The sequence below is a fragment of the Trachymyrmex cornetzi genome, unplaced genomic scaffold (genome assembly GCF_001594075.2).
Source record: "Trachymyrmex cornetzi isolate Tcor2-1 unplaced genomic scaffold, Tcor1.1 scaffold248, whole genome shotgun sequence".
Lineage (NCBI taxonomy): Eukaryota > Metazoa > Arthropoda > Insecta > Hymenoptera > Formicidae > Trachymyrmex > Trachymyrmex cornetzi.
The window spans coordinates 2,706,040-2,725,556 of record NW_017297144.1 but is presented as its reverse complement, the minus strand read 5'-3'; the positions used below and the strand labels follow the sequence as shown (position 1 = coordinate 2,725,556).

At 39.2% G+C, this 19,517-nt stretch overlaps 1 protein-coding gene across 7 annotated transcripts in view; it reads left to right on the top strand.

Annotated features, from left to right (window-relative positions):
- Positions 1-19,517, top strand: part of PMCA (plasma membrane calcium-transporting ATPase 3) — a 108,194-nt gene that overhangs the window by 73,650 nt on the left and 15,027 nt on the right. For 4 of the 7 annotated variants that reach the window (XM_018507883.1, XM_018507882.1, XM_018507884.1 and 1 more), the window contains one exon: positions 12,779-14,500. The exons of 1 other annotated variant lie outside the window; for it this stretch is intronic. In XM_018507883.1, the coding sequence (XP_018363385.1) occupies positions 12,779-13,315 (537 nt within the window). In that variant the 3' untranslated portion in view covers positions 13,316-14,500. Of the gene's footprint in view, positions 1-1,765; positions 1,835-5,989; positions 6,075-12,778; positions 14,501-19,517 lie in introns of those variants that run through there. 2 more of the 7 variants (XR_001940120.1, XR_001940119.1) reach the window with 2 other exon arrangements.

The following is a 19,517-nucleotide window of genomic DNA, read 5'->3' as shown; positions in this document are numbered from 1 at the left end:
TATCCCGTACAGCTTGCATCCACAGTAGCTCTCCACAGACAGCCAGAACCAACTTAGCAGTGGTCCACGCAGTCCTCAGCCAATCTCTTCTTTCTTTCTCTACTCTCTAACTCTCTTTCTCTCTGTTTGTTTCTCTCCCGTTCCCGATATCTCTTACGCTCGGTTTCCCCACTCTTTTCCCTTGATATATGCTCTATCTCACTTCTTTAGTCCTCATGAGATTACATGTCAGAATACGCTCTCGTTTCCTCGTCTCGGGAGGGCACGTCTCCGTAACCCCGAAAGTGTGTGCACCACTCTTCTCCAAGTCCAGTGATCGATGTCTATGTCTCGCCGATCGATGAACTCAAGACACTCCCACCCCGGGGGAGATTCGCCCCTCTAGACTCTGTTGTCTTTGTAAAGTACATATCTATATATACTCTCACCGTGAAGCACTGTTTTTGAATATTCGAGTGACGTTAAGCAGGATGTTGAAATCGACCCACGTGTAAGCACCTCGTGGTAAACTTTCTTCGCCTAACTTTCTCTCGCAAGAGACGTCTTTACACATCGACTTCGCCATATGATTTCCCACACTCGCCGTTAAAACGGGTGACTCTTACGTAACTCTCGCGCGGGTAACTCGTGTAAAGTAGGTAATCCCTTCCCATCTTCGTACGTAACGTATCTAAATCCGTCGCCTACGGTTACACGTAATTAGCCGGCAAAACGAAACTTTCGTTGTTGCGCGAGGTTCAAGAACGTAATACGTAAAAGATTCATTCCACTTCGCTATTGTCCTTAGCCGCTTTAGCCGCCCGCTATTCCTATCGATTTTACGTTGAAGCGGAAGGCTCTACTCTGTCGCACAAGTTAAAGCGGACGGTGCTGAATGACGGTGCGTTCGTTCGCCGCGTCGCGTTAGGTATGTCTCCGTTAATATTAAAAATCGCAAATCCCCAAGTTGTAAAAACGTTTCACACGCATTTATGTATTCTGTCCAAATTACTTTTCGCAACGGTTACGGTCAACAAGGCGGCAACATCAGTCGATGGTCGACAGTCTATTAGTTAGGCGTGTGCCAGATGCAACGATTGCGATCCGTTTCTCGTCGAAGAATCCCCGAGACACCCGATAAACTCTATACGATGATTGCGCAGCGAATTTTTTTTGCAGTAATGTCAAATATCTGTCTATGTATCTAACTGTCAATCACTTTGGCGGCTCGGGCTGTGGCGCGACAAAGAAAACGACTGTCGCTGGTCCGTTGCAGCTCCGTTACAGCCGGTCACGATGCGATTTAAAAATAAATGAATAAAATGTAGAACGGATGAGTTGCACGCAACGTATGTACGAAATTCTAGTCCATCTAGAAACTCGCGGCGAATACGTATATTTCCTTTCTCTCTCTCTGTCTGTCTCTCTACTAATTTTCTCTACTTTATATTATATATATTATATATAGCTACACTATACGTACTTTCTATTCTCTTTACATTCTCTTCCCCCTTTTTTCTCTATAACTTCGTCTGTCTCGCACAGTCAACGGTCATTAAGTATTCAATATCACGAGAAGCACACGTTAATATAGAACGGCTTTAATAATAATAATAAAAAAAAAAACTGAAAGGAAACAGGAAAAAAAAACAGAACGGAAAATCGAACAGACGATTTAAGAAAGACAGAAAAGAGATAGGACAAGAAAAAAGAAAAAAAAATACAATTACCCTGGAATGTCACGTGAAGCTAATGATGTAAAACTGGATGTGTCACCTACTTTCAGACGAGCAATAGAACTCTGGTGCAGAATGTATCTGTGACAGGCAGATCCCCTTCTCAGGATTACTACATGGTTAGTCCGCAAGTCCACTATCATCCGCAAGTTTGCTCATTGTTTGACCGTGTTAAATAATCTGATTAACCGTTTCTCTCTATATTTATCTATACATATATATTTTCATCGTCTTTATTTGGTTCCTCTGATATATTCTAACTTTTTTTTTTTTTTTGCGAACACTTTTTTGATCGATATGTACCATGTACTATGATTTCCTACAAGCAGACCTTTTTCAGTTTGCCTTTTGTGTTCTCTATCTTTCTCTGTCTCTATCTCTATCTCTTCTACTACTACTTACTACTACTTATCTGTCTCTCTACACACGTCTCACAATGTCTGCATTTTGTTTAACAAGTAAGTGCTTGCGGACTGCGAGTTTCGATTAATATTTTTCGCCCGTGTGCTTATTATATATATACATATATATATTATTACATGCGACACCCGTCTTTGTGGTTGATTCTAAACTATCCTCCACAAATAAAAAAAGAAGACCAGAAAACCGGCAGCCAGTATATATATATCGGCGTCAAGCAATTTGCATCGCCATGATTATTGTCACTGCGGCAGCTAATTATATCGCTCCTGATGTATCTTTCTCTTTTTTTGTTCTTTTTTTTTTCTTTCTGTATCACCACCGCACCAGCCTCTCACTTTCTTTCTCTTTCTCTTTCTGTCTTTGTCTCGTGGATCCTGTGTCGCGTAATACGATCGCACGTATACGTTCCGATCGTATATCGCTTCTCCCGATGTCACCAACTCCTCTGTCCTCTGTATCTCTGTCAAGCGAGACGTTAATGGAGCGCATGTACGGTAAAACACGCCTCCCGTTTACGCGTGACAACGAGAAAAGAAAAAAGAAAAAAAAGCAGCCGGCCACAGCCCACGTGGTTTGGGAACTGTCACTGGCTGTTGTTGTTTGTTGCCGCGAGAGACACGTTGATGGCTTTGACGTTCGATGGATATACATTAACGATTACGACCGTTTTGGCTGCCGTCATACGCTTCTCTCGATTGTCTCCCTTTACCCGAATTACTTCTTTCTTTCTTACGTGTCTTTTCTCTATCTTTTCGTTCTCTTCCTCTTTACCTCTCCCAGTCTCCATTCTTCTTTCCGCTCCTCTCCCCGCTCTTTCTCCTCATTTTTCTTTTCCGCCTCAGTTCCACTAAGATGTTGCATGTACGTGTTTGTGTGCGTTCTTATTTTTTTCATTCTTGTTTTGGCGCGTTCGGAGGCGCTCGTCAGCTGACTTGGAATCGAACAGCCAAGAGCGAGCCGCGCAGCTTTCGGAGTGACGTGATCAGAGATGTACAGCACTATAACAATACTATAACGCGGTGTGTGCTACCCGGTTCCTCGATACAACAGCGCTGTTCCCAGAACTGTTAGTTAAGGTTGACTGAGGTTTCGGTGATTCCCAGTCAGATGTCTATGTCCTAGCTGCTGCAGGTTCTGCCTTCGCTTCTGGTTACCGTCTTCGGGAGGAGATGGAGGATCAGTTGGAGCCCCGGTTAACGTTAACTAACGTTCCAAGGAACGGCCGAGATCAAAGCACACTGGAACACTGGACAAGTCTCCTTCTTTTTGTTTTGGATCTGTGTTCGCTTTCTTGTGTGAGCATCGTTTTCTTTTTTTCTTTTATTTCCGGCGCACGACTCGCTCGGTCGGCCGGTCCTTCTCTACACACACGCCGTGTACATTCGCTTCCCCTTTTTGTCTCTCTAATTTCTTTCATTTGTTTTTTTGATTACTGCAGTGTGAGCATTGCTGTGATGATTAACACGTGATGTACGATGTTATTACCGTACGTTGTATATCGATGTGCGCGCGTGTGACATGTATTTTTTTTTTAATTATTGTGCGTATCTTTAACGTGGCACAGTGTGTATGTATATATATATCTGTATATTCAATATATATTGCATTGTGCGTTCTGTACCGATGCGAGGGACAAACACAACTCGCTCGGACACCGAAACGCGCGACGCTCCGCCAAAATATAAATAAATAAATAAATAAAAAAAAGAAAAGAAATTTTTTCCAAAGGCGTTTGTACGGCGAGAGAGCGTGCGCTCGATCGCGCGTTTCTCGAATTCGGCTCGTCGAGTCTTACACTCTACTTTTCCCCGTACATCCCTCTACAGACGGTACATCGAAATTTTCTCTCTACTCCCGCTACTCGAAACCGCGTCAACGATCGTCAGCACACGTGTATCTGCGCTATCAATTTTCCTCAAAATTTTAAACTCGATTCCGATTTTCTACGATATTTGCTCGGACGACTGGAGCCGATAGCGAATGCGAGTCGTGGTGCTCCGTTTATTTTCGATGAGAGTGTCGCTCGAATCTGAGAAAAATTCGCTCAGAGGATATACACTTCAGGTCAAAAGTTTAGAAATTTAAAAAATTGATATTTTTGGCATTATTTACTCAAATATCCATAAAATGACTGCATTCAGCGGTAAAAGTAGCTTTCCAATTGTTGTAAGATTCTTTAATATGATTGCTTTTTAAACATTTAACTCTAGTAAAGAGTGAGGGGCAAAAAATCAATCTCATGCTGAGGAATCTTATAACAGAATCTTACAAGCTGCATTTTGTATTTTTAAGAATAATTCTGTAGATCCAATAACTGTTATTGAATATGGAGAATTATTTTAAAGAAACGTGTTATTATGGATATTTGAGTAAGTAATCTCAAAAATGGCTGCGTTCAGAATGTCTATTTTGCAACTGTTGTAAGTTTTCTTCGCTGAAACAAGACTATTTCTTTAGATCTAAAGGTATACTCCAATCAGCAGAAAGAAAACTTTCAACAGTAGTAAAATAAACATCTTGCTGAACTCCACTGACACTTTTGAAAAAGTGCTTCCAAACTTTTAGCCCGGAGTATCTGGATACCCCGAAGTCCAACGAATTTAACGTAGCTTGCGTTCAGTTAACTTCGCGATATTTATTTTAATATTGCTCGTTCGATGAGTCGAAAGAAGAATACAAGGATACTGTTTGACCTTTACAAGACGGGGAAGCTACTATATATAATGTCACTGAAACAGTGTATCATATTTTGAGACAAAGAATACAACACTCTAAAAAATATTTCTGTGAATTTAACATCATATGGTGTTTATACAATTTTCACTGTATTGGTGTTAATGTTAATATTAACACAAACACGGTATGGATTGAACACCATGGGTTTTAAATTCGTACCATGATAGTGAGTTTTAAATCCATACCATGATAGTTGATATAAATACCAGAGATTTCTAATCCATACCATGTTGATGTTAATATTAACACCACGTGGTATTCAATCAAAACCGATATTTTTCAGAGTGAATGAAATAATGAATTATAACTAATCTTAAAGAATCTCTCAAGGAAAAGCTGTAAGATTTTAAAAATAAACCCCCGCCTTTTGTAAAGGTTAACGGTGTGATCGAGATGTTAAAAAATAAGCTGCAACAGTTTTAATATTTTTCGAACTTTCGTCATGAAACGCGATATCCGACTAGCAGCGGTCTTTTTTCATTCGATACGTACAATATCTCGAATCTCGAATTGCTTGAACGATGCGACACTCAAATCGTGACTACGATATGTGCACTTTGACATGCTCCACGATTCCAGTCGTGCTCGGTTTTCCTCTTTCGATCTCTCATTCGAAACTCTTTTTCTCTCTCTGTCTCTCTTTCTTTCTCTTTCTTTCTCTTTCTCTCGCTTGAGAGGGAGAAATCGCCTTTTTTCTGCCTCTGTAGAAGAATTGCAGTGTGAAAAACGGTGAAAAAAAGAGGAAGACGCGCTAAGAAACGAGAGATTCGCGCATCACATGGTAATTTATTCGTCGACACGTGTGCGACACGCACAGGAGGGAAAAGAAACAATAAAACATCTACTCACGCACCTACTCTTTTTCTCTCTCACGTACATACATGTAAACATATACACATATATCACACACGCACAAAATACATTATATTAGAAACGAAAATGGAGAAAACGCGATGGAGATGGTCATTAGCGAACGCCGATGCAATCCGCGGCAAAAAAAAAAAATACAGCTGCTAGTTGTGCGCACTGAAAGAAAAAAAAAAGTAGTGTTTTAGCGAAGATGTGAAAACGAAAGCGAGTGCCGAGACTGATGGTTATAATTTGTGGTTTGTTAGCCAGCGGAACCCATTCGAGAGACTGAGGTATAACGGGGCGGCAGTTTTGCCCGCCGCCACACTTATCCTGTCGGAGTACAAACAAGTACGTAGCTCATGTAGATGATCGCCTGCCGTACATATAATACGTTGTTATAATCATCAAAAACCCGCCAGTACGCGTGTACGCATATTATATTTTACCTTACTACATATAATATCGTTATACACGACGGATCGTCGACGTGCGTAACACACAATGTGCGTGCACGATGGAAACGTCTCGCCGTCTTGATCTCTCCTTTCCCTCTCTGTTCAGAAATTTTTCGCATTTTGATTTCGGGCGCGGATCGCCCGCGCCGAATGCAAACGGGAACGAGCCTCGACGAGCACAATCAATTTTAAGTCGTAATCATACTAGAGATTGTGCAATTGTGACTGGCGATTGACAATTACTTTTCAATTAGTTGGAATAAAGTAATCGATGATTGTTTGGCTCTAATTGGTTAAAAGTAGTTGCCAATCATTAATTACAATCGCAAAATCGCTAGTGTGATTACGGCTTTAAGCTCATTTCTATCAATGTAGATTAAATTTGATCTCAATTTAATTTACTTCTTATCTTTTTCTAATTTTGAAAACTAAAAGAGGATAAAAAGTAAAATTAAATTAACATTAATCTTCCGTCTGCAATGTGAATCTTTTTTAGCACAAGCGAATTTCACTATCAAGTTTCTCCGAAATAAAGGAGATGAAATTCCAGTTCCTTCTTCTAAAATTATTATTGAGAAAACTATTTGATTATGTAGTAGAAAAATAACTCTTTTCTATATTTTTTTAAAGCTTAGAACGGTGAAAAGGCTGGACAAAAAAGATCCAGATTGCAGATGCAGGTAGTAAATATAGACCCTCTGGAGGATTAATCGACTCTCTAAAACTTTTAGAGTGAATTTCTCATTTTGAAGAACGAAATTCAGACCGGTATTCATAATCGATTCTTATATTTAAAACTGTCTTAAGATGTCATGAACCAATCAGCGAGTCGCATTTTAAGACATTACTTAAGAGGAAGAGAAAATGGACTATGAATACTGGCCTTCAAAATTGAAAATTGAACCTCTTTTTTTCGAAACTGGTTCAATTTTCATTCTCTAGAGTGAGAGTCCACTCTAAAGAATTTAAAGAGTGTATTAATAGAAACGGACGTAATATTTTAATATTTTGATCCCGGTGACGTGTCGAGGAACGCGTTCCCGGCATGCTACGGTGGCGCTGGGAGATTCAGCTCTCCGAGATTCTTAGACGCTTTCGAGATTCCCACAGCGATTCCAGATCGCTCTGTGCGGATCGGTCCTGGAAGCCGATCGGTTCTAGTAACTAGACTGGAGACTCTTGACTCCGATTGATGTAATGTTTGATGATGATGATGACGACGACGACGAGGTTCGTCGTGGCGACGACATGGATGGCTCTTTCGTCCTCCCGAGAGGCGCGTCGTCGACGCGCGTGTTTCGGCGGCGATGTCACGACGGCGACGATTCGAGATGCACGGATTACTATTACATTGAACGAAGTGTTACGTCACACTAATGTGTTTTCTTTGTGTAGCCAGGGGGGTGTGGGTTGCGGTCGGTGGGCCCTCCCCGTCCGTCGGGGACCGCGATGTTACCCGGCAGATCCACCGACCCGCCCGCGCTTTCTTTTTCTCAGTAGCATAGTGTCTGAGTGTGCTGTGTGTTTCTGTATCCCCCTATCCTTTCCCTACCCCTTCTCACGGTTCTCCTTCGTGTGTGTAACTGACGCGATGATTTCGCGTCGAGATCATTCCAGCTATACAATAAAATTGTCACTCGTACACTTCCTCGTCTGATCGACCGTACATTTTTCTCCTTTTTTTATTTTTATTTTTTTTTTTTAAGTAATACCAGTTAGATTATTGGCTTGTTCATGGATACGATAGATTGTGCTAAATCACCGATTTTTATCAACGCGAATGGTAACACTAAAATGCTTACCTCTTCTCCTCTTTCCCAAACACACCTAGCGACCAAAAATCTTAGCTTTCTCCGCTTCTACCATTCATTGATCGGTCTCTCCTCTCGACGCGGCAGGAACGCCAGGAAACGGCTTGTGCGTCGATTTTGAACTTTTTTCTAGGTCGGTGGTCGATGTCGTAGTAACCCTCGAGTATTGAGGTAACGTTGTCGTAGATCTCAATGGTGTGCTGTGTTATTAAGTAGGAAGAAGGGTTGCAAAACTTGAATGAAGTAGCATTGCTGCATCGTGCGCACCAGTCCTTCTATCACGTGGCGGTATCCTTGATCCTAAATCCGTTTCTATAATCTATGTAATCACGAGTCAATATACGTTATCAAATATACACGTGAGCCGGAAAACAATCTCTCAGTCGAGCCATTAGCGAAATTGGTTGTTGTCTCTATTTCGATAATGCGTGTTTTATTTATTATTGTTACTCGACATTTTGCGTGGAATTTTTATTCGTTGCGCATAAAATTTTTGCGAAAGATCGATTGATAAATTCAAAACGTCAAAGGGTTTTTTCTCAGTTTAACTCTCCGGAGTTAATGGTAAGATTCACTGGATCCACTCAATTATAATCTCTACCAAAAATGTCAATTACATTTTCTTTATGTTGTATCTGCAAATTTGGATAATTTTTATTAAAATATTTTAATTAATTAGTATCATTTTTTATACGAGTTGTATCATTTTGGTTCGCTAAAATTAATTTTATTGCAAGTCAAAGTATGTTATAAGTGTCTTTTTCATGTGTGTGATTTAATTCTGCGTGTAAAAATAACACACTGGACTACGTACACAAAAATAGATTTATACATTTAAATGTATGGTATACTCTTTAAATTTTTTGGAGTGGAATCTCATTCTAAAGAGCGAAAATTGAGTCTTGAAAAAGAGTGGTTCAATTCTCAATCTTTAAGAATAAGATTTCATTCTTTAGAGTGATAATTCATTCTAAAAATTTTAGATAGTAATATAAAGTGTTATTTTTACACAGAAAACACAATCATACATACATACACACACACACACATATATATATATATGAAGGCATTTATTACACACTTTGATTTGCAGTGTAGTGCTTTTAATCCTCCATTTGCAATCTGGTTTTTTTTTATCCAGTCCAAGTTTTTTAATTCTAGCTTTTCAAAAAAACGTGAAAAAATTTAGAGTTACTTTTTAACACCTCTATTATATTACTAAATAGATATTACAAGATATTTAAAAATCTGACTCTGTCCTCCTTTATTTCGGAGCAATTTGAGAGTACAATTTTGCATGTACAAAGAAAGCCCAGATTGCAGATAGCGGATTAAATAACAAATTAAATGGAACTTAACAGTAACTTTTATAGAGTTTGGCATTAGCTCTGGCGGGTTAATGTAACACACGCACTTCTCAAGGATATTCAAGGTGTCTAATTTGATTCTCATTAATTAGTCTTCTCTCGAATTCGTAAAGAGGACAATCGTCGATCCGATTTGAATCTCCCATTACCTTCCTTCTGTTCCCTTTTTGTTAGTGTGTGAGTGTGCGTGTGCACGGTTGGCCAATTTATGCATCGACTTTATTTTCTGTTTGCCCGAGGTCTAACACCGCCGTTGTTTCGTATCGAGTGCCAATTAGAGGGTTTAACACGTTACACTTATTTGATCTGTGTTGTTGTGAACAAAGAAAAACAAGATAAACGAATCTCAATCGATTATTACAGCGCGATTGTTAGCATGCATCGCGACTCCGATCGCGAGAAGAGAGATGCTTCTTCGCGCATCGAGCGTTGGTAAGGTCAGAGCCAGATCGAGCATATTCGAGGCAAAGAGACGCGAGAGAAGAAAAATCTCTTCATTATTTAAATCAGTGATAATAATCTCATTGAGATTTTTCGCGTTTCTTTTCACTCTAGTTTCTTACATTCCACTTCTTCGAAAGGAACTTTTGTTATCTCGAATGTCCTGTCTGATCTGGCGTTGACCACAATTTTTTTTCTCTCTCACGGACACTCGAACGTCTGAAACACGAACCTCCTACAACAAAACGACCGGAGAGACCGTTTCAACCCGCTCTGAATTGTCTCTCCGAATCTTTAGCAAGAGAACATGTCTGATCACAGCATATGAGACTTGCGTAGTTACGTAGAGAAAACGTTAAGTGTTGAAACCGCACACAGTGTATCGAAACTGGCTACCATGCGTGAAGCTACTACTACCGCGAAGATTACTTATAACGTAGGAAAAGCAACTGACCCACCCTGTCTCTCTCTCTGTCACGAACGTGCATTATATTCTTAATCTCCGTTAGTGCTCCTTCGCTTTACTAACTGTTATTCGTACTACACCAACATCACCAAAACCACACTATGTCTGTCTCTGTCTGAAGCTTCTGTCTTACCCCTATTATATACTCTGTTGACACTCCAAGCCGTAGAGGAGCGGTTACAAGCGTGCGAATGCTTCGGCAAATTCGCTCGCGAACGGTTCAGGACTGTTGCGGACCATTCCTAATTGGGTAACTATTACGAAACTATTTTCGACTCGCGTTGACACCCCCGTAATCGCGAAGCTCTGCTCGTTTCCCTTTGGCGTCGAAATGAGTCGCGGAGCGATCGCTAATGAGAGGGTGGCTGTCGTTGATTTATTTCTTTTTTTTTTTTTATTACGATCTTCGATCTATATCGATTGTTATTCAGATGACGATTTACCGAGAAAAATTTCTGGTTAAAAATGGACGAATCAGAATTCCGATCATATCGATCAGAATTCTGGTTATCTCCACTAGAATAGATTCAACCAGAAAATTTAGATTTGTCCATTTTGAACCAAAATTCCAATTAATGCAACCAGACACATTTTTTTAATTGTAGAAAACGAAATGCAACCTGATACAGATCTTGATGACGTAGAGAAAAAGATATTAGACTTGTACTAGGTTGCATTTTGCGAATAATTTCAATTATTTTGATTGTATATTTTTTTGATGTATTTTTTACAAATATGTATGTATCGTCGAGTTAATTGGAACAAAGGTAAGAACAGTAATCTTCTAAAAAGTATAATAATTTACGCAAGAGACTTTCTAATGAATATTCCGTTATTTCGTTCTACTTGTGAAATCATTTTCATTGATTTGATTTTAAATTTGGTTGAAGTGTTTTATTATTTTTTCTTAGAACCATGAATTAGAATTAAACCTAGTATTACTAACATTAACCGATATTCTTAACTTGGAAATAGTCACCTGATTTTTTTGACATAAATGATTACGTGATGTTTTTATGTCCCAATTAAAATCACTATTAACAACGTAGATTGTATAACGTAATTATTAACATATATTATTGATTTTGAATTTATTAGTATTTGAGAACATTATAGATATAATAGATTTAATTACAATTTTCTGAAAAAAGTAGAAACCTTTTTTAACAGGAAAAGCACGTTAAATAGCTTATTATGACAATATTTCTAAAAAATAAAGATTTTAATTTGTATGGCGCTTTTTTTATTGCGAGCTTTTGATGAAATTGCATATTTAAATAGATAGTTACTAAAGAAAAAAAAAATGTTAAACAATATCCAAAACAATATTTTATAACAATTTTTTCACCTCTAGGATATAAAAATATCCCAGGTGGCCATTCCCGGATTAAAATCGGACATTAGTCAATAAAGAAGAATAAAAAATATTGAAATATTTTTAAATAATAGTAAGTAACAATTGACCGAGAGATAACCAACACAAATAAGCGAAGACAGCCATATTTAGTTAAACAAATCTTGGTGTTTAATAATATATTTTTGAATGAAACTTACGATTTTCAGTTCAAGTTTGATAGAATATAATTTGCTTTGCTGCTTATTTGTATTTTTAATGATCCTTTTGGCTCCGTCCGCTATTACTATGGGCCTGTTCTTGTTAGTTGAACTTCTTACACAATTTATCTTTTCTCTTTTTCTTTTGCTCCACGTTGGAAAGAAAAAGAGAAAAGATGAACTGTGCAAGAAGTTGAGTTAAAAAGAACAAATCTCATATCTTGTTGTTTCGTTCTCATTTGCGATCGCTCCCGGTCAAACCTAGATCGCAAGGGATAATGACGCTCGTTATTAGCGTCCCTAACACCCTCGAGGTGACGAAGGGAGGCTCTGTCATCTACAAGGACGTTCGCGTGTTGTCCGCATTCGGTCGTGTTGGTTCCCCGATCACGAACTTCATCACGAAATCCCACAAATCGTCGTGCGGTAGGTAGGTACGCATAAAATTGACGTAGATTGCGCATGTGATGACGGTAACTGAGTCCGTATAATTCTAGCTTGCATTATTCGATGGTACAGCGAAATCGTGAGGGATTTGAAGTCCCTTCGACATACTCTAACAATATCCCTCCCGTTTAGCTCAGTTTTGCCCCCGATGTTTAACTTACGAATTCGGGTGAAATGCAACCAAGTCGACAGGCGAAGGAACTCATGTCACGGACAAAAAGAAAAAGGAGAGATAAACACATTCGTGGTTATTCTAAAAAAATTAAAATTAAAATAAAAAAAAACGCACATCTCTGTATAATCATAAAAACACGACTACAGCTACCAGAACAACGACAAGACCAGAAGTACGCCGACACTCAGGGGACACTCAATAAAGTTAAAAGGGGGACATATCGTAACACACCTCTGCGCGAAAAAAAAAGAAAAAAAATACGAATATACGGCGTGCTTGTGTGTTGCTGGCTTGCCTCCTCGCTTCCTGATAGAACGTCCTTCCCTGTTTTTGCAGCTTCGAGTAATCAGAGCGTTCAAGTCGACTCTGGAAGATCTGGAGGAGCGTCGCTCTGTCCATAGTTTACACAGCTTACACAGTATGCGCAGTTCACGCAGCCACACCGGGCCCCGACCACTCTCTGACTTCACATACATTGACGAAGACCCGACAAACACCACCACCACCACCACCACCGCGCAGAACGCCGCCTACAACAAGTCCTCTAATAGGAGTGCCGAGCCGATGAGTCAGGATTACGAGACAAACTACAGAGGATCCTCCAGGATGCAACAGTCCCTCAACAGCCCCGCCTCACCGTTGTTGCTGAGCGTGACCGGGCCGGCCAACGCGTACAATCATCATTACACCATCACCAATACCATCACCGACAATAGATCCCCCTCTAGTAACGCCCCTAATCAACCCCTGAGTCCCAACCACATGGCGCCGATGAGCAGCAATAGAGACAACACTGGGAATTCCCTGCTTCTGAGTTCCAACAACTTGGTCCTACCGGAGCTGACCAAGCTCGTGCACGAGACCAGCATCTAAAGACTTTTTCTCTCTTCTCTATGTATCGTCTCATTCCACAACCTCCTTCCATCCTTCTACATATTCTTTGTTCACCGTCTATTTGCGACTTAGAGCTTTATCATTTAACCTCATTCCCCTTGCCGTTTCTTGCTGTTTGTCTGTCCTTTAATTTGATATCCTTTGTTTCATTTCCTTCGCCTGTCATTCTTCTCTCCCTCTACTATGTAGAGGGACTTGTACATATTCTATCCCTGTAATCTCTCGCTCTCATATCCATCGTGAGATCTCGCTCGATCCTGCGATCTCGTCTCATTCGATCGATAAAGCGAGGGTATCATCGTCCATGTAAGTGATATGGACACACTCTCGTTTCACGCGTTCCCTCTACTTCTTCTCTACTTTCAAGATACGTCATCATTCATCTCTATTTTTCCACCATCTCTCTTTCCGGGAGTGTACTTACCGAACGATCTTGCTCGTTTCGCCGAGTTCTCTGTCCCCCTTGATTCTTTCTCTCTTCCGTCGCCCCTCTCTGCCTCTCCGATAAAAAAAATTTTTACCACTCGCTCAATGGGGACGGCGGACCTGATCTGATCTCAAAGGGGTCGAAACGCGCCAATTTGGAGGATAATGCCTACCCACACGAATAAAGCGCGACATTCGCAAATCACGTACTCTCGCTAAAATCGAGAATGCTGTACTAAGTACTTAAAGCGGACGAGACTGCGGTCGGTGAGAAAGCAAGGAAGAAATGGTTGCCAAAATGGAGAGAGATTTTGCTCCGCGAATATCGCGACGGTTTGCGAATGGCACGTTTTCGTGCATGGGCTGTACACTATATCAGATGATATACAGGGATCCCGCTTTCTATTGCTTTTTTTCCCGTACCCCGACTCTGTGTTCATTGGTGAAAGTACTATTTTCGCATTTTAGGGTAACGTTCCGGAGTTCCATCGTTCATTGAATGACGATGATACGGGCTGCGACGCGATTATCTGCTGTAAAAAAAAATAACGAAATATAATTTTGATGTATCACTTTTGCCGCGTAACTTGCGAAATACTTCCAAACATCCCGAAAACAGTTCATTAATTAGTTACGCCATGATATTTAATTACATTTTTCATTACATCATTTGACAAGAGATTTTCGTCTCAAGTATTTAACATTAGAAGTAGTAACGTTTTTTATTTAGTAAAAGACCAAGCGAATATATAAACTATTATAAGAATAAAGAAAATAATAAAAACGAAATCTTTCAGTATAAAGGATATAATTATTGAAAAGTTAAAAAATTCTAGAATACTAACTTTTACATAAGAAATATAAATATCAATGTATAAAAGAGATATAGTCAATAATGTAGTTAGTAGAAATAGAAACGTTTCCAAATGCCACCTCAAGATATTAGTAAACGGGATTAATTTTTCTAAGAGTTTTTCTAAATAAAAATTTTGTGTATGTTTCGTTGAATCGGTTTCAATAAATAGCAAGCTGTCGCAGCCCGTGTAAAGTCTGATATTATATATTAAATGACCAAATCGATTATCTCGGAGGGATGACGATGTACGTACATGAAAATAGTATTTTATCCGTATACTTGACAAACGTAGACAGCGCTTAAGTGCTTGTCCGCTTATCAACCGACCTCGTACAACCGTTTACTTATTTATCTATCTACCTATTTTTACTACTGACCAATAATTGGTGATAAAATAACGAAAAGTTAGCCTTGCTTAACTCTTTATGTATTATAGTGTATCTTTTACAGAAAAAAATTCTATAGAATAAAAAATGGTGTATTTTCTCTCTTATGACAAAAAACACTATTTTTGAACAATAAAAGTGTTATTAAAAAATTAGATTATGTATCCCATAAATATATAAAAAATAACTTTTTCTAAATTGTATAACTGAAAAAAGTATCCGAAAAATCGATTTGTATGTAGTATTTCTTCAGGAAGAAACTTTTCACACTTATGTTCGCCAATTTGACGGTCAGCAGTGATCACCCCCGTCATTCGTTTGCTTGCCTGTTTGGGATTGAATGTGAATGACTGTTCGTTCGATGACTGCGTGATGTGACCGATGACGATCCAATGGATTATCGAGGACGACAATGATGACGCTACCGGTGACAATCTACCTCGACAGAGATAAATTCTCGCGAATTAACACTTCTAACTGCCCTTCGCGAGTGCGACTAACAAAGAAGAGAAACTACCTTCCGCTCCCGTCTGGGGGATAAAAGACGCGCGTTTCGGCGCCGCTTCGAGCGATAGTAATCGCTCGCTCGCGATCGACAATCGAAAGGTATCCGAGAAGGTCCACTTACCACGAATCTTCTCGCGTATATGCGACGTCAGGAAACGTATACGCGACTCGAGGCTGAATGTACTTACATCTTCACCATCACGCCTCGATCTCCTCTATCTTCACAACTTCATCAACCGTCACTCTCGTGAGCGGGCCTGGTTCTACGTGTCGCTGGTCAAGCAGAAAATCAAGATTAATTAGCAAGCTGAAGCCAAATGCAAGACATTCGAGAAGTATATTTTTCATAAATTTCGATTTTTAAAAAACGCCCAATTTTAATCGCACAGTTAATTTTTATAAAGATTCTTACTATTTTTCTTAAACTTATAAATTTCGGAAATATTATTTTTTTATGTACTTTGATATATCTTACGCATTTCAGAGATATATTAGATTTTAATAACGTAAACTATCCTTAATTTATAGCTTCTAAGTGTGTCATTAAGAAAAATGAATGTCTTAAAGAGGAGTAACTGACTATTTCTAGTTAAAAAAAAAAATAAATTCTAAATGTATGATCCAAGTAGGCCGCTTCACAGTACATCCGGCCCCGCTTCGAATCCTCTCTTCTCGGCGTGTCTCCCTCGCGTTCTGTGAAAACATTCATTCATCCCCTCTGTCTCTTTCTCTTTTTCTCTTGTCTGTGTGTCTCTTCTTGTCTATCTCGAAGAACCGAATTCCGTCGGCGATTCTGGCGGATAGGGCCTCAATGTCTTTCTTTCTATCCTTTTCTCTTTCTCTTTCTCTCTCTCGACTGCTCGAGACGAATCGCGGGGGCTCAGAGCGTTGGGAATCGTCGTCCGACAGAGAATCCCGTCCCCACTTTTCTCGTTCGAGTGAAAAAGAAGAAATAAGAGAAATAAGTAAGAGGAAAAAAAAGTTGTTTAGCTGAACGTATGATGAGAAAAATAATGATGTGACCGCGAACTATATACATAGGACGGTTCGTTACCAATATTCTTCTTTGCCGAGCGACAGCGTCGAGTGTGATCGAGCGGCGAATAAATATATACGTGACAACAACGTACGACGATGTCGTTACGGACGGAGAGACGGAGGAGCTTCTCGCTCTTGATATTGTAATGTAAGTTAATTTAATTTTACTCAACTCGTCGCGCGCGCTTCTCTTTTTATTTATAAATCTTGTAACTTAAAGTCGAGGGAGTCCCTGTGCCAGGGAAGGGCTGCGAGCGCGCCTTCCCCAATGAACGCGTCGACCGAAATTCGTCGTCGATCGGCATTCCAGGGAATCGCCACCGCCGTGAGTTTTCGTGGCCCCGGGATGATGTTCGAGCAGAGCAGACAAATCACCGCGGGTGCTTTCCAATTGTAAAATCACTGGACACTTTCGTGTACACCTTCACGGAAAAAAAAAAGGATTTGTTGAAACAACTGAAAACTTTACCGATTCAGCAAATCTACAGCTGTAATATACGGACTGCTAGTTTTCTATGTTAAAGTAACAAAGTTGTACAGTTGAATAAAATGAGAATTATATTTGTTGTAATAGCACAGTAAATTCGTTAATATAATAAGCTTCGCTGAAAATCATCTAAATCTATTTTTTTTCCGTGTTGCGTTCCAATTGCCGTAATCGTCGAAACAATACTATACATCCGTATTCAGCCTGAAAGCTATTAGTCGGCTGTGTAAGCTTATGTTTTTAGTGACAATCAATAGTGACAGCGTTATTAATTGCGGCTATAAATAAAGTTGAGTGGCCGGCCTTTTACTTTTTTCCATTCAATGCGGAAAAAGCTACATTTAATCTAACTCTATTCAAAACGTTGCACAGCGTATACATTTTGTTCCAATTGAGTTGTTACACTTTGTGCATTCCTGTATACGTTCATGTTAAGAGATGTGACAAGCAATTCGAAAGCACTCCATGATATTAACATAACGTCAAAATGACTTCAAAATGATTACCAAAAGTCAATCATTTACGATTTATTTTAATGTCACTTTGACGTTATCACGACTTGCTCTGCTTGGATGGAAATCGACGCACAATCTCGATAGGCTTAAATTCCGACGCTATTTTATTATTTTGTTCTTTTGATCGCTACAACGCGATGCGAGATGTATTTTCCCTTGTCATAGCAGCGTCGGAAAATTCGAGCCGACGGAATTTATGTCGGTTCTGATTTCCGCTGGTTCTCCACGTTCCATTTTCCCGCAAAGAGAGAATACCTCTTATCCAGAATGAAGGAATGTACTTAAATTGTCGGATCTCGTTATCTACGTTACTTTATTTATCCCACTATCGTTCCCTTCTTCGGCTTTATCCGTTTCTTTGACCGTGTCTTCCTCGAAACGTCGAAGCCACTCAAAGATCGGAAAAATTTACTTTACAAGTGTAATTTATTCTACGTGGTAAGGTAAATTGACAATAGGATAATTGTAGCTACGCAGGATTTTCCAATGACAACAGTAAAAATATCTATTTTGAATTTAATATTCATAAAAAATTTTAACTAATTTAATGTGACATTCATTATTAATTTTAACGTTGGAAATTACATCGCGGTGTCGCGATTATCCCATTGTCACGATTATTCCTATCTTCCTCTCCCTCTCTCCAGCCTCTCGTTCGAGGATCGACGAGATATGCGAGATTCGATCGCCGGAAGATGGAACATGGTCGCCGAGGATTCTTCCCTCTCTTCTCCTTTTTCTTTTTTGTAACCAGTCACTTAAATCAAGAACGTTTTTTTTTTTTCGACTAATCGTCGTTGATTTTAAATGTGTGCTACTGCCAGCGCGTTAACCCACGTCAAGAAGGATAAAATAAAGATGCAAAAAATACAAATATAAGAACTAGAAGGAGCTGTGAAAAGAAAACTTAGTCGTTAGGTCTTCTCCTGGTTGCGACGTTTTCGGCTGCCCCTGTATAACGCGACGTAAGGGCACCCCGCTGAGCAGACATGAATATCGAGGAGTCTGATCGAGCCGACAATCATCATCCGCGCAATGAAACTGAGTTTAAGAGCTACGCACCGTATAGTACAATTAACATAAGCTTACAAGGACGTTACACGATTGATTGATCAGAAGCGAAATAGTACTTTGTAGTAATCCGGAAATAGTTGAACGATCAATCTTTAATCAGTACAGTCGAGATTCAAATACGATATTTGGTAATGAAATCACTCTTGACAAACTATGATCTTTGAGGGAAAAGATACAAAAATTGTCCTTCCAATGTAATAAGATATACTTGGGTAGAAAAAATGGTTTTTTGCTAAAGTCTAAAAACTTAGTTACAAATCTGAAAATAATTTTAGATTATCAAACTAAACATTAGAAACTTAAGCGTTACTAACAATGTTACAAAAGGTTTTAACATTTTAATAATCAATTTGAGCGTCTCACATAATTATTTTGATAATCAAAATAAAATTATTTTCGGATCTATATTTCTAAAAATAAAACTATTTTCAGATTTATATCTAAATTTTTAGATATACTTCAGCAAAATTATTCATTCCGTTTAGATTTATACGATGGGACTTTGTTCGAGTTGTTAAAATTTGAGAAGGATTGGAAATGTTGCTTTTAGTACAGTTTCAGAAATAATTTTTCGGACGCATCGGCGGGTGGTCCTTATGACGTGGGTGCATATCGAATCTTGGTGCATGCCATTCTACAATTACTTCAATAGCATCGAGTTAGAATTCCGTTTGCTCTTATAGTCACGTGAGGTCCGTATTACGTTTCTCGTTCAACAGCTTGTTCACGCGCTAATTAGCTGCCTGAAGATGTTACGGGAACCCTAGAAGGGGCCTGATAAACCCAAACGCCATGAATATTTTAATTCTATACGATTTATCCAACGAATTTTGTAATTTCCTACCATCTAGAAATGGCAAGAGTTTTCTGAAACTTTTCATTTTTTGTCTTA